At 41.5% G+C, this 22,574-nt stretch overlaps 1 protein-coding gene across 3 annotated transcripts in view; it reads left to right on the forward strand.

The window, feature by feature from the left end:
• Window positions 1-22,574, forward strand: part of SRGAP1 (SLIT-ROBO Rho GTPase activating protein 1) — a 149,443-nt gene that overhangs the window by 113,823 nt on the left and 13,046 nt on the right. Inside the window, exons 12-18 of one of the 3 annotated variants that reach the window (XR_012585183.1) lie at window positions 1,398-2,041; window positions 5,200-5,260; window positions 5,423-5,500; window positions 7,024-7,158; window positions 17,726-17,831; window positions 20,893-21,117; window positions 21,795-21,874. Coding sequence is in view for 2 of the 3 variants with exons in the window: in XM_074572168.1 (XP_074428269.1) it covers window positions 1,398-1,500; window positions 5,200-5,260; window positions 5,423-5,500; window positions 7,024-7,158; window positions 17,726-17,831; window positions 20,893-21,117; window positions 21,795-21,874 (788 nt within the window). In the remaining variant the exon portion in view is untranslated. The remainder of the gene's footprint in view (window positions 1-1,397; window positions 2,042-5,199; window positions 5,261-5,422; window positions 5,501-7,023; window positions 7,159-17,725; window positions 17,832-20,892; window positions 21,118-21,794; window positions 21,875-22,574) is intronic. The other 2 variants (XM_074572168.1, XM_074572178.1) reach the window with 2 other exon arrangements.

Genomic DNA, 22,574 nt, shown 5'->3' on the forward strand with positions numbered 1-22,574 from the left:
TTCTTCCCAATTGCTGACCTTAATTTTGAGACCTATGCCTTTAACTCTGAAATGCATGGAAGTCAGCAAGCTTATGTCTAATGAGAAAAATGTTATTTCTTGACTCTAAAGCAGGTGACTCATCAGGCTCACATCATCCTAAATTCCCTCCTCTGTAAGCAGCTGAAAGAAGATGATGGATTTAAGCAATGATTTTACCTTAGTAAAGTGGGGGACCAGCTTGAAGCTGTCTCACATCCTGTCTTCTCACAGCTGGTCACTTAGAGAAGGAAACTGAGGGAGCAGGGCCTGCCAGTCCCGTCCTTGGCACCAGTTCCCCGGCACCAGCTGGGACCTGCCTCTTGCCCCAAGGTTAAGTTTCCAGACTCTTAAGACATGCAAATGGAAATGTTCTTCAAGGTCAAAGTTAACTTGTAGAAGGAAAGAGGATATCTTTAAAGATGAGTTTATAGTAGCAGGTAGTACCCAAACAGATCAAAATTCCACCACTTAATGTTTGATGCATTATTGTTCCTCACTGTTTACCCAAAAACATTTCATTTTTTGCTAATTCCGGAAAAACCCCTAGAAACACTGGACTGCTGGTGCAGGGGAATTAGGGAAGCTGTTGGCACACAGAATGCCCTGACATTTACAAAATTGTGACCTAGAGAACAATATTTGTTTCCTGTAATCTCTTTCAGTTGTAGTCATCACATGTGTAACATACTAGGTAAACGTTTTGCAGACCAAAGTTTTGTGTGTTCTTCCTTTTCTTTTTGTGCTTTATGCTGCTTTTGTTTATTTGTTTCAAGATGATGTTATTCTTTTAATTCCTTTAGCTAATTTGCAAGGTGTTTCTTTTCCTGTATGAAGATGTTGATGGTTGGATGTGGAAGGCTAAAGCTGTTTAATCTTCCTGGCTCTAGTTGAAAATGCAAACGGTTTGGTTTTGAAGCATCTTAGGAGTCTGCTGAGCAGCTTTAATTTGCATTTGAAACTTCTCCAGCATGAAGCAACTTTTCTGCTTGATAAGAGGTGCTTCAAGTGGCCTGTGTTCTGCCACGGCTGGCAGGATGAATTCCAGTGGTTGCTACACATTTCATGCATGACCGCAACAAAAAAAGGCCATTCCAATTGTGCAGTGTTTGGAATAAATGTATATGGTAAAACTGCAAAGCAGGGATTCATAAAGAATGTCAATATTTATCCATAAGTAATGCATTTTTAATGGGGGAGTTCTCCACTCTTTAGTCACTATGTTACAGTTACATTTGATGGAACCTCTTTATTTGCTAAGTACTGTGTTTATGTCTCCCCTTACAATGTTCTGTTGTTTTGCTGTGAGCTTACAGACATTTCGTTTTATTGTGTGACTTAATTCTACCTTGCTCAGTAATCATATTCCCTTCCCTTAGGCCTCCAAATCTTCCCCCTAAGCCCCAGAAACACAGGAAGCCCAGACCCCGATCACAGTATAGTGCTAAGTTGTTTAATGGTGATTTGGAGTCATTCATCAAGGTACTGGCACCAGCCACCCCAGTGGCTGATCTCGACACTTCTAATGATAATGGTCACCACCTCACGTGAGCTGAGGCAGATCATTATGTTTAAGTCTTTCCTGGGGCTCTTTTCTTTCCCGGTTGATCAATATAATACTTCCTGAAGTCAGAGGGAAAGAGGGGGATTCATTTCTCATGTTAACGTCCTTACGATTTTGTTAATCAAGTAGGGGCAGTATTGTCAGCCTGGTTTTGTTAGGAAACGTAGCATCATGTAGAAGATAGGATGTAGTGCATCCCACGACTTACCACAATTTCCTGTTTGCCATTTTCGTTACATTCAGTATTCAAAGTCTGTGGAGAAGCAGCATTGCCCTGGGTTTGATATCCAGCTTTTGATTTCCTATGACTTTAGGAATTTATTATATTGTGTGAAATTGTGATCACCGCTATTCTGGATCTTGTGTCTTTGCTGTATTTACTATCTTCTTCTTTCTTGTACTTTTATTTCTAATAATGCTTCTAGCCGAGGCCGAAGGAACTCTCACACGAGACATCAGGTATAGTTCTGGTGACAAGAGAACCATCTCTGCCTCGCTCTCGGGTTGCATTCACACCTGGCTCAAAACTAGTTCTTTCAAAGACCCGGAGGGAGGAGTTTGCATTAAGAAATAAGTGTATGAGTACGGCAGGCAAAACTGAACCAGAGCACAACTCTGGAGTGATCGTAGTCTTAAATGATGGGTATTCCCTTATTCATTAAGAAGCATCTGCTCATCACAGTTAATTAGTGCCTCTGGACACTGGCTGACAGAGCTAAAGGAAAGAAAACTTCAAAAAATATGTAACAATACATTTATAAACACAGTGAACGAAATTCCTGACTGCAAGCTCTGGGAACTGGGTTTGAATGTTAGAGGGATTTATTTTTTTTCTTCCTGTGCAATATGGCTAGCGGCAGAATATTTTGCAGAACAAATTCTGTGCTCAGTGGCACCATACCAGTTTAGCTGTCTTTGAATGGAGCTTTCAGCAACCCTCAGTACAACTATAGGGAAAACTATTATTATTATTACGCAGTCGGTGCTGTGAGGTGCAAAGACTTTCAGGGAATCATCACAGGATGCAAGAGGTGAATATCATGAACAGTTTCTTGCTCAACGATGAAAGTAAGCAAAGAAGCAGAAACTCCCACAACAAAAAGCCCCTGGATTAGAGAAGCAGAGAACAAATCAGGAGAAGTGGTACCCCATTATTTCCCCTCACAGAGAACAGGGTTGCACTACATGGCAGTGTGGGTGACAGGGCTTACTTGCAAGTGGAGATTCCTAGATAGTTTGTCTTTCAAAAGGAAAGAGGAAAAGAAAGCTGTAGCATTATGACAGATTTGCCAATGTGGGAGCTGACCTAGGAAAGCATCGCTGCCCAAAGACTATATCATTCCTGATAGGGGTGAGTCATTTTGGCAGGCACAAAAGGGTTACGGCTAGTGAAATACAGTATTGCACCAAATTGCTTCTCGTTACATTTTTGCATCATAAGAAGTGATAATTAGTCCCAAACATACATTCACTGACTACACACATCAGATTAAATTCACAGCAGCGGTAGGGTCACTGTTCTTGACATTTCACCAACACAGATTGTTACTTCAAATTACTTCCCTGTCATTAGATCCAAAATCCAAAGCTGTTAGTTTAGATTATTTCAGGGAATTACTTAACTACAAAGGTGTGCATGGTTCTGGACAGATTCTCCAAAACCAGGTATGAAAGTAATTTATTTTTTTGTAATTTCTTACTGCAAACACTATCTTTTCGGAGGCTTTATATTCTTTGCATGAACCGGTGTACTAACAGGAGATACGGGTGCATGTTGTGCATGTTTTCTAATACTCTGCTTTTTTGGAGGGCCAGGCTGCTCAGTGTTGATGAAGATGATGGTATTCCTGGTTTTAGCAGCTGACCTGTTCCATGGGGATTTTTTTATTCAGCTGTTACTGAATCATGACACAACTCAAAACAGAAAATGCTCACCCAGTCATTACTGATTCTTGGCTAGCCAGTCTTTGCTAGTTTTAAATTAAAAGACAAACAAGTCGCAATTTAAATAGCATAATTTGTGGTACAGTCTTTTGTAAGCCCCACTAAAACGACATGGAGCACACAGAAGATCAGGGGTTAGGTTATCTCAGGAAGTGCATTGTTTCATTGCTTCACTGTGTGTTATTTTTCAGACTTTTTTTAGTAGTTGGCTTTTCTTCTACTTGGACTTAATTCATAAACTTCCCATTAGTGTAATTTAGCATGAAAATGTAGGACTAGTTTGTAAGAGGAAATGTGTATTCTGAGTTACAGGGTGTTTTTGAATTCATGGTTTTGCAATACAGACTGGTTTTATATTAAACTTTCAAGTGAATTAGTCAATTCTCTGAGCGCTTACATATTTGAAATTCATTTGGAAAGAAAAATTATAGCTTCCAAGACAAGAATTTCAAAGGTACCTATTATTTATGAAACAGCAATTTTTCCAGCATAAGCACCAACTTTTCTAAATAATTTTTAATCATATGATTTGTGTCTTTAATAGTTATTCGATGACTTGTAGTCATTAATGTGCTTGGGGTAAAACATCCATTTTTTAGAAACACACAGACGGAGGACTGTGACAGTTCTTTTGGAAATCAGCAGCTTAAAAGAAAAAGACAAATAACTCTCTGAAAATTAGTGTATAGTCATCTTCTCCCCCTACCATCACAAGCATTTTTGTCTCCTTTAGTAAAACACCTCTACTTAACTGAAGATACAGCTATAGACCTGCTGCTGTATCATGGCTGAGACCAGGAGCTTTGATTCCTGAGCTCTGCCAGTTGCAAGTGGGGAGGTGTAGGCTGTGACCTCCCTTTCCCAATACCTTTGTGCCTTCAGAAGAGGCAGCTGAACCACGTGCTCAGCTCAAAGCGGCTGCAGTTCACCACCCAGTCTATTACCGGCAAGTTAGTGCAGCCTGAAACAACACGCCAAGCCACCATCTACCCTATGTTAGGACACGCCAATCAGCAGAACACGGAGGAGTGTTCAGATCAGGAGGGGAGACACGTGGTATACCCCATGCAATGTCATTTGGTGGCTCTTCTACATGAACTTTTCTGATAGTCCAGGAGGTCCAGAAGAGGCCTTGTCAACTGTTTGTGACCAACATTTTTTACCACAAAAAAAAAAGCGCACCTCAAGGAGTTAGGTCCTGTGTAATTAGGTCCATGTAGGATTTTTTCTACCAGGAAAAAAAAGGTAAGTTAAATGGATGCAGAGAGGTCATCTTCAAAATGAGTCATTATTCTTAATAATAAACATTTTAAAAGGCAAATTCACTGCTTTAACTCATTTTGCTTCAAAAATCTAAAACACATGCATGAGCTTAGATGTCACATACAGTGTTAGCCAGATACAGTGGTAGAGGTAGAGAATGAAGTCTCTGAATTTCCCAATTCAATTATTTTAATGAAGAACCATAATCTTTTCTCTTCACCTATTTCTTTCCTCCCTCCCTAAATGGGAAGAGAGCTCTATTAGAAATCATATGTTTTCTTATGTGTTTTTTTGCCAGCACTGTACATCCATCTGGATTGACCAAGAAAATGTATTTTCACATTCAATCCAGAGTAGGGAGGTTTCCTCTTTCTGGTCTGCAGTTCACTCTTTCTGCTCTTGTTTTCCAGGATTCAGGACAAGTCATTCCTCTCATTGTGGAAAGCTGTATCAGATTTATCAATTTATATGGTAAGCTCTGAAACATGTCACGTCATTTCGTTATTGCCCATACTTTTTTGTGTATCTTTTGCTTAATGCATTTACCACCACAGCTTTGTTTCTAAAGTAGAGATTAAAAGTGTTTTAAAAACTAGATTCATTTCTCACCACTGTCTCCCATCTTTGCTGCAGGTCTTCAGCATCAAGGAATTTTTAGAGTGTCTGGTTCCCAGGTGGAAGTCAATGATATTAAAAATTCATTTGAGAGAGGTAATTGCATTTTCATTTATTTGAGCACCTTAATAGCTGACATTTAAAAATCTTTTAAATTCTAATTATTTTCTTGGCTATTTAAGCAGTTTGTATGCACTTTATGTACTCCATCTAAAGCTTTGCATCATCATATGCTTAAAGTGTAACGATGACACGTGCATGTTTTTCCCCTGTTATGTCCTAGAAGCTTGAGCTCGTTTTTCATTTTGTTTAGACAAGGCAGATCACTCTTGAATGAACTGTAAGCTTTAGTCTTTTGTGAATGATAAACTGCAAATAATAGTTTGTCTATATTTTATTTTGAAGATCCTCAGAAAGGAAAGGTTATGTTTTTTAATTAGATTCAAGAGACTACTTAATGCAATTTGAGAACGCTGTTACTTGATCTTCTGGAATACGGGCGCTCAGCTTTCTGGTACCTCTGCCAAAGGGGCGTCACAACCAGTGAGAATATAGGTCGTGAAAGGGTCACTCCATTTTCAACCACTGTTTTCATTCCCGAAGGAAACTTCAGCCCCAGAGGAGGAATTATGGGAAAGACACCAGGAAGTGAAAACAGCTTTTTAAACACGAGTGGCTTGCAACACCCAGCCTAGGATTGCTCCGCTAGGGGAGCCAGGATCCAGCAATCCCCTAATTGTGTTAAAACAATACTAGTTACATTTTTTTTTTAAATCTTACATTCTCTTTTCTTGGGTTTTAGAAGCTGGTTTTTTTAATTTGCGGGAAAATCTTTTGCAGATCATCTGTGAATGAGAAAACCCTTGGAGCAATAAGTCTTGTGACTAAAAGCATGAAATAATATGCACGGTATTTTTCTCCCCAGGATTAGTTATATATCTTGTTAAACCTGATCTTGTCTTTGACAAGATACGTGAAGTAGCTGTTTTTACATGATAACTGAAGCCACATCCTCCTATTTTCCACCTTTTAAATCTGCCTTATTGCTGCTTCTCCTAATTAGTGTTACTCTGGAAGATACACACATTTTAAAGTGTTTCAAAATAAAGATTAAGTCTTTAAAATTGCACATATTCAGTCATGGCCTTTAGGGTTTCAATTCACATACAGTGTTTTCACAAAATGATTGCACATGTTTCTGAATGTTTTAGTTTTTCAGAATGAGGACAGATTTCCATTTCAAATAATTGTCTATCTATATTTGCTTTATGTAAGCTCCCAAGGAACAGTCTGAGAAACCCTATCCAATAAGAACATTTGGCTTTTTTATTTTACTATCTGTGAATCATAGCACGTCCATAAGTACTTAGTTGGAAGTTCAGGACCTAAGAGATCGCTAGGTGATGTAATTTAAAGGAAGCTTCATTTAGGCTGTGCTTTTTAGTTTAGCCATAGCCTGGGATTTCTAAATCGGTGTTTATTATCTTACTTGAATGCTTGCATTGCCACCTCCCACACACTAAAAACAAAAAACCCCCAAAATGTCACTCACTTCTAAAAATGTTGCATGCAAGAATGCTCCTGCATGTGTGTTTCATTCACTTTATTTACTTTTTAAGGTGAAAATCCTTTGGCAGATGACCAAAGTAACCATGACATTAACTCAGTTGCTGGAGTACTGAAGCTCTATTTCCGAGGGCTGGAAAATCCTGTCTTTCCTAAGGAAAGATTTAATGATCTTATTTCTTGTATCAGTAAGTAGAAATCTCTATTTCTTTCTCAATAGAATTTTATTTTCATATATACAGTAGCAGCCTGAAAAAAAGAGCTAACTTCACAGATTTTCCTGAGACAATTTGTTTGCCATCTGTAACAGTCTGGGTCAGTTATTAGTCATACTTGCAGCTGTGGTTGTTCCTTTTTTCCAGTGGGATTAATGTACGCTACAACTCTCTGTTTAATAGGGCAGGAAGAATATCTTCCTGTATACAAGAGGTAGTTAAATTTAAATGCATTATTATTTTCCTCTGTGCACTGGGGCAGACAGAAGAGGATGAAGTCATGACTGTGCAAACAGAGTATGATACTTTCCACAAAGGTTTTCATGCCCCGCAGCTTGGAGTCGGCGCTGGTGAATAAGTAACCAACTGCTCGATATCGTGTGGTTCTTGTCCTTTATTGTGCTCAGCTTAAAACCCCCGATCCAACCAGGAAAACCCTTCAGTGCAGGAATGGAGGGGAGCAGATGAGTCCTGGTTGTCTGCAGAAGCGCTCAGTCTGCCTTCCAACACAAAAGCATGACCACGCTGTAATGGGATGCCCAGGAGGAGCGTTGTGTGCATCTGTGCACTGCTGGTGTTCATAGCCAGACACAGAGAGGTTGTAGTAATTTAGGAAGTTCTCAGTGGATGAGTGAATTGCTCTGGCACGCAGAAAACCCCTTCTAGTTCCCAGATCCCTGCAGATGTTGAGGAGAGGTGAGGCCAAGCCAACCATCAGTAGGCTTACTGTTCCCTGTGGGTCCATTAGAAGCGGTCAGAGGTGCTAGCTTTGTGGGAGAATTTCCTCCTTTCAACCCTTCCTTTGTAACTCGCCTGCTTTAGATGAATGGAGAGAGAGGCAGTTTCACAGGTAACGAGGGCCAGTCCTTTGGGGTTATTAATTAGGGCAGGATCTCTCCGAACTGTGTTATTTTGGCAAAAGGGTCTGAGCCCAGCAGTCAGGACCGCAGATGGATGTGTACGCAGTGTCCTGGGCTGGCCAGCAGATGGGCTTTTCTGCTCCCGGCCGGGGGAGCCCAACTTGTGTGGTTTCCTTCCCAGATAGGGAGGATTGCAGTAATTCAGCCTGCAGGCTACGGATACCTGGATCCCTGTGACCAGATCAGTGAGCAATATTTTGGTTTGGGTTTTTTGCGGGATTTTCTGCAGCTGTTGCTATTTACAGACTCGGTGGTACTGAGGAGTCCTGCAGGACCTCAAAGCCGCAGTTTAACAGTCTGATCCCACGCAAGGGGGATGCCGAGGGGGACAAGGTCTCTTTAGGAAGCATAATCTTGGTTCTGCCTGAGTTCAGCTTTAGCTAACTGCAGCGCCACAGCCCAGAAAATGTCTGCGAGTCATAGAAATTGAAATCTAAAAAGGGGTCATTTTGACTGAGTGATTTTCTGCATGACAGGGATGATGGAACTTTACCTAATAAACCTGTGCTGATTTCCATAACTTCTGGATGAATTAAAGCATGTCTGCTGGAAAAATTTATTGATTTAATGGCTTCAGTTGACAGAAAATCTACCACATTCTTGGATAAGCTGTTCAAATGATTAATCACTTCCGTCGTTAAACATTTGTACCAGATTTCCTTTTCAAAATTTCTGCTGTCAGATTCTGCCCATTGGATCTCTTTACGACTTTATTATTTTGACTAGGCATAAAGAAAAATAGAAATGGTGGTTCTTATATGTGGAGATGGTATTGCACTCAGCTGTGTTAAAGAGCTTTGAATAGAATTGTAAAATATCAAGAACGAGGTTGTGGCTTACAGAGATGATACACGTGAGTGCTTAGGAGATGCAAAAAATATTCGCCCAAAGCAACCAGTGTTCTTCTGTGTTCCAAGAAGAGGAACCTGGGTGATTTCAAAAAGTTTCCGTTCACCGTTGAAGCTTTTGAAGGCAGGATAGGCAATTTGTAAAAAGGGGCAGAAGTTCAATGGACTGAGTATGTGTACGCGGCACCTGCACAGGCGGGAGAGAGTCACCAACCTCTCAGAGCATCACTCTCTGAGGGGGATCCAATTCAGTTATCCCAAAATAGTTTTCTGTTAATAAGAACATCAAGAAAAATGGCAGTGAATACTAGATCCCTAGCCTTAGGCCTCAGTTTCCTCAGAGGATGTCCAACTGTGCGTGTTCAAAGCAGGCAGTGGATTATTTTCTTGGGAAAGAATTGACAACCTGGGTTTTCTAAATAATAGTATCATCCAGCAGAGCTGAAATCAGTAGGAGTCAATAGCCTGGAACAAAGTCACTGCTTTTCCCAGCCACATTTTTAAATGGGACAGTTACTGGGAAAGAGGTGTTGCCATCTGATCCTGGTTTAGACTAGCTGTTCTCTGAGGCTGTCATAAGTCTGGATTATCATCTCTACGACAGCTTGTCAAAATGAGGTGTAATGACTGAGTAGTTTTGCTAGATTTGGCTTCTGCGGTTGCTGTTACAGAAGAAAGCATTGGGTTTTCTGCCTGATAATGTGTTGTAAGTGTCTCAGATCTGTTCCTGGCAGGTTTTGGAGGCAGCCAGGGGAGGAGGATTTTGTTGTTGTTTGGTTTGGTTTCCACAAGGTTATCTTTAGGGCACTCTGAAATGGCATGTCGATGCCTTCCTTCAGTGGAGGGAGGAGAGGTAAGTTTGGAACACACCAGGACAAAAGGGCTTTTATCTTTGAGCACATTGGGGTGGGTTTACTTTGTGTTGTCGCAGTGGGGGGTTTGAATGCAGTGTGAGGAGAGAAAGAAACAGCTCTTGTGCCTTGCACCCACAGCCAGCCCCAGAACCACATGCTGGGAACGATGTGTCTGCATCTTCTGATTGTCTCAGAAGCCTGAGGTGGAGTGTTTTTACAGCTGTGTACCTAGTCTACGCGCTTCGTTAAGTGGTCCACTACTTCCTGGGATAAGATGGCTTGCAGGGAATAAGATGTTGTGGTTTTATTTTAAAAAAAAAAACAACAAGCCTTTCAGAATATACTACCTGTCACGGTTTAGTTTAAATAGCACCTATGTGGCACATCCTATCAAAAACTAACTGTCTCAAAGACCCTTTCCATTGCTACATTTTAACCTTAACACTTTGTATATCTTGCAAAAAGGCAGTCTAGGCAAGATTTTTTCCCACTTTAGACTTTGAACCTGTCGTAGTTCCATTAGTTTCTTTTTCTGTGCTCATGTGGCCTCACATATTGAGTATGTTGGTCTTCATGTTAATGGGAGCAGGGTCAGACTCCCTTTCCTCTGTGAGAACACACACGTTACTGTAACTTCTTTAGATCACAGTTGATATGTAAAGTCCAGAAAGCTTTCACATTTTTAATTAAGAGGGTTTAAATACTCTTAATTCGTATAGCATTCACTGCCTGATAAACAGTGAGGAAAGGAACAAACATTAAGTTATTTTCAAATAGTTTTTCAAGATATATGTCACTGTGGTTTTTTTAATCGTTGGCAGAAATTGTTGTAAAAGAGGGGAGGGAGAAAGCAAATTCATAAAGTTGATGTTCACATAAAACTGTAAAAGGGCAGAATGTCACACATTTTATATGGAAATGTAATGTTGCCAGTGAAAAACCCCTTGAAACTGAAGTACTTAGTTATGGATGTCAAGCATAATTGAGGCTACAGCTGCAAAATGAACCTTTCCTCAGAACAGCCACTGAGGAATTCCTTTGCATTTATGCATATATTTCCAAATGAAATAGAGCGTTGTGATTTAATGCTTTCCCTTTTGCAAATACAGTGGAAACAGTGCAAAATGACTGTGACTTTTAGGGCAATTTGTATTAATTAGACTCATGAGAACAACGTTGTGCTGTTTGGGCTTATGAACTGGTTTAGATAAAATCTGGGCCAAGTTATGACTTCTCCAGAGCAAGCATGAAAGGTAGGACAGAACGTAAAGAATCCATCTGATTATGGGCCATAAATCTGCATTCTCAGCAAGGGGAGCGGCTACTGTTGCTCCCAGCAGCACTCAGCAATCCAGAGGACAGAATAAGGGGTGGGGTGGTGGGGGGGAAGTGTTGCTCTACACTTCTTTTCTGCCCCTTTCTAGAAACAGATTGGGCCAAACACAAGCGAAATATTTGTGACAGGAGTTACATGGAGGCAGAGGGTACTGAAGCCGTGCTTAGGGCTGGCCATAATCCACCTTCACTGCCGGGGGACTGCAGTTCCTCTCCTGCTGTGAGTTCTTATACACGTGAATTACAGTTCACTTTTACACACATAGCTGTGCAGCGCAGTAGCAGACACATCTCAGCTCCCCCGACCGCTTAGCTTCTGCTCAGGCCATTATAATTCTTCTTTGTTTCATCTCCCTTGCCTTAAATTTGACATACTAAGACGCCAGGATGGATGAAGACTTACATCTTTTTTCCTTCCGATTTTCATCATTTCAGTCCCTTGCTGCCAGCAGTGCCTGTTTACCTACAGGCATAAATGTTATGAAAGGAAATTATTTTATTGCTTTTCCAGACTATTGCCCATTACTTAAAAAGTAAAAAACCTATATTCTGAATTGTCAACTCTTCCTGAAAAAGTTTCAGTAAAATGACAACTGTTTCTTTCCCTAAGTGGCAGTGGAGACCGTTGTGTTTGTCCTCCTGTAGTGCCTTCTTAAATAGATGTGAACGAGCTGTAAGTGGCACTGCTGAGTTAATGTACACATATCTTTGAGTTGGATTGCACCCATCTACCAAAGTGGAAGGATGCACAAATTGTTAAGTTCAGCACTAATACATATTCATGTAGATTACTTGTCAGCTGCAAATTGACCATAAAAATTACATCTGCAAGTGTAACTCAATCCCATTTGACGTTCAGCGGGTGTGTAAAACACGCATTAGGCATTCACTCTGTTACTAGTAGGCGCCACTCCAAGTGGAAGTAGTGAGTGACCCCCACACAGAGATACCACATTGGATTTTATCCTTCAAAGCAGTGGTCCTAAAGGAGAGGGATAGCTTACGTTACTATTGTTCGCGTTCTTCTTCCTCCTTTGTGCTACCCTTGCCGGTGAAATATGCTTAGCTTGCACAGCAGCAGCTGTTAGTGTAGCGCAATTCATTCATTGCTGACACTAGGTTTCTCCTTCCACACGTTCTGTTCAATAATATCTTCCCTTTCCAAAATGTCTGCATTTTTTTTACATCTGAGAATGGCCCATGGAGGCTGCCTGTTACCAGAGCATTGTAGAACAAGACACAACTAGGGTGGATGGGGCTTTGAGCAACCTGGTCTAGTGGGAGGTGTCCCTGACCACGGCAGGGGGTTGGAACTAGATGATCTGTAAGGTCCCTTCCAACCCAAACCACTCTATGATTCTATGAATACAGAACTCATGTTTCTGAACTCTGACTGCTCCCAAGTGGAGTCTTCTCGTCGTTGGATAACCATATCTCTCCACCAGTGCAGGAGAAACCTTGTGTAGAACCACAGCCAGGAAAAGTACAGTGCTTTTGTAGCATTTTTAAACTAAACCAGAGTGATAAAGGCATGTAGCTGTCCGGTTGGCCCAAAATATTTCGGAACCACCAGCAACTGCTGTCTTGCAAAGGTCTTTTGTTCTCCATCACCAAAGCACTGCATTTATATATTTGAATATTTATTGCCTTTTACATGCTCCACTACTTCAGGATTATTGCTTAATTAAACTTCAATTTACATTTTCTCAATGTTATTTAGGATGAATGTATCCCTGTCTTCATTTATAATTTAGGTTTGGGTTTTGTTTTTTTTTTGTGGGCTTGTGTTAGTAATTATGTCCTCTCCCCTCTCAGGTTTTCTTTACTTTTCTGAGGCAGATTGTTCACTTCTGATCTGTTTCACTTTAGAGTCTGCCTTTGCAAAAACCTCATTGTGAGTCACCAGGTGGTTAAAATATGTTATTTCTCATGGAAGAGAAAAGTGGACATTCATTTATTCTGTGTGTCTCTGCAGTACGCAAAGGTGACACCACCTCTCCAGAGCAGGTTCCAGTGTTCTTGAAGGATGAAGATCATACCTTTTAAGGCTTGAGTAGTTAGGATTTATGCCTATCTCATGCTATTGAGAACCGGTCCTTAGCCCGTGGCTGACAAAGAGGCAGCTAGCTGATAAGTAATTCTTTCATTTATGCAATGACATTAGTCTCAGCTGGATTCATCCATCCAGTTCAAGGACAAGGAGCGTTTGCAGAGGAAGTCTGTGAGAGATCAATGAACAAATGTTTTCCAAGAGCAATGCAACATTGCTCTCAACAAATTTTCTTGTGGAGGTTGTGATCTGCCTCTTTGGAGGATTTTATGAACAGGTTAGACAGACATCTCTCAGAGGTGATTAAGGTGAAGTCAAAGTGTGAGACTTTAACTTAAGTGATATCTGGAGAGTCCTCCAGGCTCTCTGTTTTTCTTTTTTTTGTAGGAGCTGGTGGAGGCTCCTTAGATTCTAAACACCTCTGATGCTTAGATGCTAGATAATTTTATGGATACACAGAAAACCAAGCTCCTTACATTATTAGGGTGCTTTGCTCCATTATTGTCTGATAAAAATACATTAATAGTTCCGGGCATAGTGCCCAACTCTTCCACAGAGCGCTATAGTCATGAAGCCCCAGAAGCTGGCCTCTTCCCCTTCTCTTGTTTCACCCCACAAATATCTCCTGTGCTCCTGGCTGTGCCATAGCTCCACTTGGACATGAGCACAGTGTTCCCACACCAAACACCTTCTCGTCTGGCTGGCAGGAAGCTCTCCTGCTTGTGGGTTTGACCCCTGTGGCTGAGATGGGTCTGGAAGGCAGGTGTGTCAAACCAGAGCTCCAAAAGTTTTGCTCTGCTCTGAGAACAGGGAACTAGAAAATAATAACCATTTCTATTTGTGATATTTACCTGATGGTCATCTTGATTTGTGGTTGATATTCATGTGTCCTTCACACAGGTTCTCCCTTCCCTCCCTTGCTCCACAGTCAGATAAAACACGTTCGTTTTCAGTGTGTTTGGCCTTGCCAGAGGCTTGTCCTGTTGCTTGTGTTCAGGGATGTGACTCTCATCATATCATTAGAGTAATGATCCAGTTTTGAAATCCCCTGATATCTGTTGCTGCTTGGCGGCTAATTGCATTATTAGGACAAGCCATGTAATATCAGTACTTCAGTTTTCTTAGCTGAGAAACAGGTAATACCTCACCGGGCGCTGAGGTCGGGCTAATGACAGTTCTTGAAAATCAGAGCAATGAAAGGAGGGTCTCTGACAGAAGTGCTGTGAGAGGGGAGACACAACCAGCTTTCTGCAGCGTTGGGGTTGCCAGTGCTTCCTCGCAGCAGCCAGGTTGCAGCCTGGATGGCAGTTCTGCCCCAAGGCTCCCTTCAGAAAATCCGGTGGAGGCGAAGCAATGATTTCTCTTCACTCTGCATGGGAAGCAGCAGAGCTGTAAATTCTTTCTGTCTGGATGCAGAAAGATCACTCTGTATTCATTCCTTCTTTCCTACATACCCAAACACTCACGCGCTGCATACACAGAAGCAACTATGAAATTTGGCTCCTCATTTAAAAGCAGCACGTAAATACATAACATTATTACCTATCTCCTTTAAACCAAATCAGTGCTGAGAAAATAAAACAAGCCTTTTGAAGTTACGTGGAAAGCACACCAATTTACCACTTGGCAGTAGTTTGGATTTTCAATAAAAGGGCTTTCATGGAAACTGGGACTGGGTTACCAGGAAGGTATTGGAAATACACACACCTCATTCCAGCATGTATAGCTTGTAACTGCTTCAGTACAGAGGCGACGTGCTAGAACTTAGTACTGATCACACTCCTAGCAGGGCAGCTGGGATAGCTCAATACATGGCCATACAGCCAGACCCTCTGTACCCACTCTGTCTTGTCCGTGCCACCTACTGGGACCAGTTCCTGGCTCATGCATCCTGTGAACCATGTCTAGGAACTGCTTGGAAGAGTTGTAGTTGGCACAGATGACAAGCACATTGGAGAGTGTGATAACTACCCTGGGGTAGCTGCCTGCCAGTGTTCAAGACTGTGCCCCATCTTGGTTTAGCTCACTAGTTTAGACAGAGCTATTGCACCCGGATAGGCAGCACACTGCTGGAAGGAGCTGCTGGACCCACCTGGGAGCCTGGCCAGTGCATTTCTCGGGTCTGATTTGCGTTTGGCGATGACTGGACCTGGTCCAGGGCTGGTCTCCAGAACTGGCTGGAAGAGGCAGGTCTGCAGCACAAGGCATTAGCCAGGAAAGGCTTTAATGCAGCAGACAGGTCTTGGTGCTGCATCACAACTTCCCTCCAGCTTCCCACATGCGGCACGCAGGGCAGAAAAGCTGGAGAGGAGCTGTGCCACAGCACTGCACAGCAGCGCTGCTGAGGCGGGAGTGTTGAAAGATGTAACCAAAGCACATTTGGACCTTCCTCCCTCGGTCCCACTCCATAGAAAATCCACGTGCACACATGCACGCAGGCTCAAAACCACCCAGACCTACAACTCTGTGTACAGAGGCTCGGAGACAAGCTTCTCAGGGAGAAGGTCGGCTGAGCTGGAGACTCACAAGGTGCTGCTGGCTTTAACAGTAGCTGCCTTTGTTGGAATTTGGGGAATTGAAGATACGGTCAGGCTCCTTCCACTTAGTTTTGGAGTGTTGCTTAGTTTAGGCAGGTGGAGAAAGGCCTTGTGGTGAAACTGGTGTCTGTGGGCTGTGCAGAACAGCAGTGTGGCACTGCAGTGCAGAAGTGAGGGTCTTGCAGATGCATTGGCATCTCCGAGGTATGGTATGCACTGGAAAGGGAGAGGAGAAGTGTGGTTGCCCTGCAGATCCTCACTGTGTGAGGAGTTCCCAGGCGTAGCACATCCCTGCCATGCACTCCCATTTCTTAACCAGTAACCAGGAATACTTCTTGATTCATGCAGTCCAGGTTTAACAGAAACATAAAAATAAATTTCAAGTCCCATACTCCATTAGAGAAAGTGTAATGGCTTGAACTGGTCTTCAGCTAACGTTTGGGTTCAGTGTAACTCATTAGGTTATAAATTATACAACTTGTCAGCAGTCTTTTTCGCCACCATCTCTGTGGCATCTTATCAGGGACACCGCTCCAGCCTTCAGCCACTCTGCTAGGGAACAGGATTTTACCTCGCACAGGAGTTTCACTTTGCCGCTCCCACAGTAAATACCGCAATCCAAGTGGGCTTCCTTCGTGCAAGCAGTGGTGGGCTGTTCTCCTTCTGCAGAAACTCCCACGGGGCCAAGCCTCACCCCATCCCAAAATCTTCATTTCCTCGTCACGCTAGTGCTGTTGAGACAGTGGCATCTCCTCTAAATGCAAGTGTGGGAACAGGTTTTCCCCCTTAGTTTACCACACTGGCATTTCCTAATGAAGTACAGCACGTCTGTGTAGTAAACAGAAGTCTCGCTGCCATCATGCTCTGCTTATGCTTAGGTCTTGGTACCAAAATACTGATTACTGGATACTGGTTGTTCTTCTAAGAAACCTAAGTCAGCACACATTTTGCATCTACAAGTAAATGCTGATTGGTAGAAACAGCCATACCAAAGAGCAGGAATAAACACCAGGAATTCTGTTTACAGTTACCATGCTTTTATGTAAGTAATTACTTTAAACGCGCGCTGTTAAATATCCCATTTTGTGGTACAAATGGCTTTTCAGCTATTGGAATCAGTTCCTGTTTCTCTTTTCCAAATTTTTGAATATCCATTTCAGTGCCACTGGACAGTATTTCTGTAGTCTGATAAGATTCCCCCTAGATGGTGTAAATTGCAGCATTTTTTTCTAGGCTGATGTAAAAAGCATTACTGAAATTTTAGGTTGTTTCTAACAGTGTCATTTACACAGAAAACACATTGAGTAAAAAATTTAGATGTTACTTATTTTGAAAAACAATTTATCCTTTTATCCCATCACTACACCACTTGGAGCCGCATAATCTTTCTGACCAACATAGAAGATAATACATCCTTGTTATAAGACATTAAGAACTGATGCTTTTATTAAGCTGACCTTGTTTTGCTGCTTCAGATGAATTTTGGGAAAATAGATGTGATCTTTGTGTTTGTTGCTTACACGCTGTAAAACATAAGGCCTTTCTCCTACTTTGCCATTAAGAGGGTCATAGCTGGACATTTGATTAAGAAAACTCATTAGAGAAGCTCAGCAATTGGAATATTATATCTGATATGAACATTCAAATAAAGAGAATGAATCTGTATTTGAAACTGATGGCAAACGTCTCTCCTGGGTGCCTTGGATTTATATATGGATATTGTGGTTTTGTGAGCTGTCTAGCTCGGCAAGTGGCACTGGGTGTGACGTAGGCAGATTTATGACTTCTTATATTTAAAGATGTTACTTTTAAACTGTGTGGTTTTAATGAGAGGGAGAAGGACTTTTACATCTTATTTTTCTAATAGGCCAAAGTGAGAAGATTTTTTTTAGGGACATGTGATGGTAAAGAGTCAAAGTAAATTGAGTAAACTGACTGAATGCTATTTTAGACCACCATATGAAAGGGAACTTAAAATACTTTCTTCTGTTTGCAGGAATAGACAATCTCTATGAGAGGGCTCTTCACATCCGCAAACTCCTCCTTACTTTGCCCAGGTCGGTCCTTATAGTGATGAGATACCTCTTCGCCTTCCTCAACCAGTAAGTGCTTTATCATTCCCCAAGATACTGTATCTTTATCTGCCTTCCTCTGCTGGTACTGACGTTCTTTGGGTTTACTCATATTCTGTGTAGAATTTATATTTAAGCTCCACGTAACACAAAATATTATCTTCTAATTGGCAATGAAAATAGAAGGAAAACACCAGTTTCCATCCAAACTAAAATTCCAGTTGTGCAAAACTGAGCAAGGTTGCAGTAAAACAGATTAAAGTGGTGTTTGAAATGGGGAGCGCAGGATACAGCATTAAAGCTGATAACAAAATAAGCTGATAAGAAAAATAACAAATACAAACTGTAACCACATTAAAAATAATTTAGGTAATTTAAAAGTAGAATGTTTTTTTTTCCTTATCTCAAGCTGATTTTAATCTCCTGATGGGAAAAATAAACAGTATATTCAAGCAGCACAGGCTACCTATTTGATGCTAGGCACTGCCAGGGTGAGACACCGTGTTGCTGTTTCTATTTTCTGGTAATAGGGCTACCAGTGTAGAGAACATACATCCCCTGTGTATGCTTTTGATATAAAGTAGCTTGGTTCTCACATTGCAAAACACGGGCAGCTGCTGCAAGGAGGGTTGTGTGAGAAAGGGAAAGGGGTGTTCGTGTCTTTATCATCCCAGAAAAAATTCTTCATTCTCAAAGAGAAAATAAAAGACAGCTTGGGCAATTGCGCTGTGTTTCTCCTTCTAGTCCTTCACAGCCCTCTCCAGTTTTGCTGACCCCAGTATTTTCACTGCAAATTTTGCTGCTTGTGCACTTTGCCCTGATTCTAGCTTTTCTCTTTCTGCTGCCATATTGTCTGTTTCCTGTTATATCCGTTTTCATAGTGCCCTTTTCCTCTTTTTTTTTTCTAAATTTGCCCTCTGCTGATTCATTCTGTCTTCGTGACCTTCCCCATTTCATCCATCCATTCTGTTCCTATAGAAACAGGGTCCTTGCAGCCAGATTATGAGTGTACCTGTATTCACAGCTGTTCCCATTTCCTTTCTTCTAGTAATTTCTGAACCACTTTCAAGCAATATTTAAAAGAGAGGCAGAGATCTAAACTTTTATGAAAATAACCATTCATTGAAAACATACATTCATCCCTCTATAGACACACTGTGTAAATATCTCATAGGCTTATATCGCAGCTTCTCCTCTACTTAGACATACAGATTGGCCAGAGTTGTGTGACATTGTACCGGTTACATGGTCACGTTAGCTACATCTGCGCTCTCCACAGGAATGCAATTCAGAAAGCAGGCTAAATCTCATATGCCTCCAAACTGCTCCTGGTGCAAAACATTCCCATAGTTTGACTTTCTGCAAATACAGGTCTGCTTTTTGCACATGCAGTTAGGCCTGCTTGGCCACATGAGGTCATCAGACCTCATGGCTTGACGTCATCTCGTCTAGCGACCTGCTCAAAGCTTCAAAAGTTAAATAAAGTTGCTCAAGGCTTTGTCTTGACTTCATGAGCACCAAGTGGAAGGGGAATAATCAATTCCCTTGACCTGCTGGCTTTGCTTTTCCTAATACAGACACATATGTAACTAGCCTTCATCTCTGGAAGACACACTGCTGAATTACATCCAATTTCTTGCCCAAGAAGTGCTTTTCCCAGTGCTTTTCCCAGTGCTTTTCCTTGGGAGGTGATATCTAACAGTCAGCTCCAGACTGTAATAATACATGGGATTATTTCATCCCACTGGCATGACTTTGCATTCATTCTTGTTAAACTTGATGAAATCCCTGTTCATCCATTCCTCCGTCTTGTCAAGGTCCTTCTAAATGGTAACCCTGCCCTTTAGCATATCTGCTGTCCCCCACAGTGTGGCATCATCTGTAAGCTGGCTGTGTGCACCTCATCCTGTTGTCTAGGCCATTCATGAAGATATTGAACAGTACTGAGCCCTGAGGAGCACCACATGTTACTAGCCACCAGCAGAACTTCACATGTTTCAGGATGATAATCTTTTTTACACATTCTAGTACACATATACAGGCTGAACCACCTCATAAATCAGTAGAACAAGATGTCTCCAATTAACACACGGGATATGATAACAAATCATAGCATAAGAAAGAGGAGAGTATGATTAATTTTACTAGCTAGTTATGAAGGGAGTCATTTAGAAGTCATTTGCCTCTTCAATTTGTATTGTTTGTACATGTACACTCTCTAAAATTCCCTTTCTAAAGGGAATATGAAGCTGTATTTAAACACAACCAGACTTACTAATTCATATGCTGCTTCAGAGTGCAGAACAACACTGAAGTATCCCAGTGCTTCAGGTTCTGTTTGACTGGCCTTGCACAGAACCACTCAAAAGCCAGCGTTTTGACCAAAAATGCCAATGATTTTTAACAAGGGAATAAAGAGCAACTTCTCGTTTAAAATAAAAATTGAAAACTAGTAATGTTGAATTTTCTGGAGGAAAAGAGGCCTTGCAGAAGTTGGTTAATAAGAACAATTAAAGCCTTTTGTTTGGTTGCTTCCAAAATGAAACCCCTACAGGAGTTCATGGGCAGAAGGCAAGGCACTCAGGGATTTTAGGTTATATGGTAAAAACAGAAACCAGAAGTCACAGGAGCCTTTGCAAGATCCAGGAACTTACCAACCTCCAGAAAACAACTCACTCTGCCTAAGTTATATAGCCAGTTGATGGGAGAGGTGCATCAGCGTCTGATGAGAAATGATAAGCATGATGCACTTTGGATCCAGTCCACTCGGGCCACCAAGGATAAGCACCGATGAGATAGAAGCAGCAGCAGTTGATGCATTTTACATTAGCCCATTAAGTCAGTGTACACTAAACACAATAGCGTAGGAACACATTCATCTACATACATACATGTGCTGTAAACTCACTTTATAACGTGTATAGCCTATTGATGAAATCCCCTTCTTTTATTTGTTGCGTTATGTGGGATTAAGTGTCAAGGGGAACAGGAAATCTCCAAGTTGTGATGGAAAATAAAGTTTCTTCAGTTTTCAGAATAAGGTTAGTCGCAGTGGAAAAGTCAATTTTTCTTGATTTTTCTGTTATAACAGCCTTTCACAGTACAGCGATGAAAACATGATGGATCCATACAACCTGGCTATTTGTTTTGGGCCAACCCTAATGCCTGTTCCAGACATACAAGACCAGGTGTCTTGTCAGGCACACGTGAATGAGATAATCAAAACTATCATCATCCATCATGAGGCTATTTTTCCAGATGCTAAAGAACTTGATGGCCCGGTGTATGAAAAATGCATGGCTGGAGATGACTACTGGTAAGTCAGAATATTACCCTTCTATCTCCTTAACAAAATCATTAGGCTGGTTGTCTGGATAAGTCCCGTGATACAGAATGACTTTTGCACACAATAAAAGTATGAAGATAAACGAGAAGAGCATTCAGGTTCACATGGGAAAGCATTAGCTGTAAGAAACATGAAGCAAAGGCAATTATGATGAGATTCCCTACAACATTTTGTGGAGGAAGCTACCCTTGTGTTCAGCCAGAGACAGCCAGAATTCCAGGTGTACTATGCAGAGCGCACAGCCAGAAACCGGCTTTCTGACTGTGAACCATCTTAACAAATTTCAGCTTATCATACCTTCCCCCTGCTCCTTTCCCCTCAGCAACACACACACCCTTTTCATAAGGGAAAGGATTCAAAGGTTCTGGGAACTTCTTAGTATCTGAAGGTGTTTGAAGGAGGTGTGTAGACTTCTTCAGTAATTGTGTATTCATAGCATGTCATGAGAATTATGTTGCACATAGCTTTACAACATTGTAAGAATAAATAATCTCAGGGTGGGGGACGGGACTTATTTTGGGTATGTGTGGAGGACATCAGTTACCCCCAGTGGACTGGGGAAGAAAGGGACTGGGGTTTAATGCCCTCTGAAGCATCCTTTTCATGCTGTGGTTTCTCCCTCTGCTCGACCTTTTGTTTCCCTTCAGTGACAGCCCATACAGCGAACATGGTACATTAGAGGAAGTGGACCAGGATGCAAGTACAGAGCCCCATACCAGTGAAGACGGTACGTCTGTTGCATTACCGTGCCTTTCATAGGAATAAGTTTTACAGGTGTTTCATGCGGGAGGCCTTCTTCCTTTCCTAATTGTGTCTTATTTGAAAGAAGAGGATTTCGGTCCCGGTGGTGTGTAGCAAAGACGGCTTTTTTAATCTCTGTCTGTGTGCTTTTTCACTATGATTCATCTGTGTTTAACCAGCTGTTTCCTTGTTCTCTCCTCATTTGTCCAGTCACAGGAAAGGCAAAAGAGAAACTATTTCAGTCAGCACATATTGTTTTCTGATATAATGTTGCATTTTTAGCGACTCTTTATCTTTTGTCTGCAAAAGCTAAACTTATCAAAAGTATGTCTTTAAATATTTCAACTAAGGGATATTTGCCATTCAGTGGGCTGTATTTTGATATGAATTTAAAAGCTGTTACGTCTAAATGATTTATAACTACTGAAAAACATGCATGTGAAAAACACAGTGTTCTCCACAGTGAAACTTCCGAACAATAGTCGTTAGCTATAAATATTAATCACGTATACTCTGACAGTTCTGAGTACAATAGATATCCATGAAAAATTTGAGGCATCTCTGTTATATCAATTCTTTTTAGCCAGGTTTCGTAAAGGTGTGTTTGACTGGCGTGTATTTCAGCTGCACCACCCTTCAGATGTCCCTCCCAGTAACTTCTGCCCGGTTTCAAGCAAATGTAACAG

Source organism: Larus michahellis, chromosome 1, assembly GCF_964199755.1.
Source record: "Larus michahellis chromosome 1, bLarMic1.1, whole genome shotgun sequence".
NCBI classification, from domain to species: domain Eukaryota; kingdom Metazoa; phylum Chordata; class Aves; order Charadriiformes; family Laridae; genus Larus; species Larus michahellis.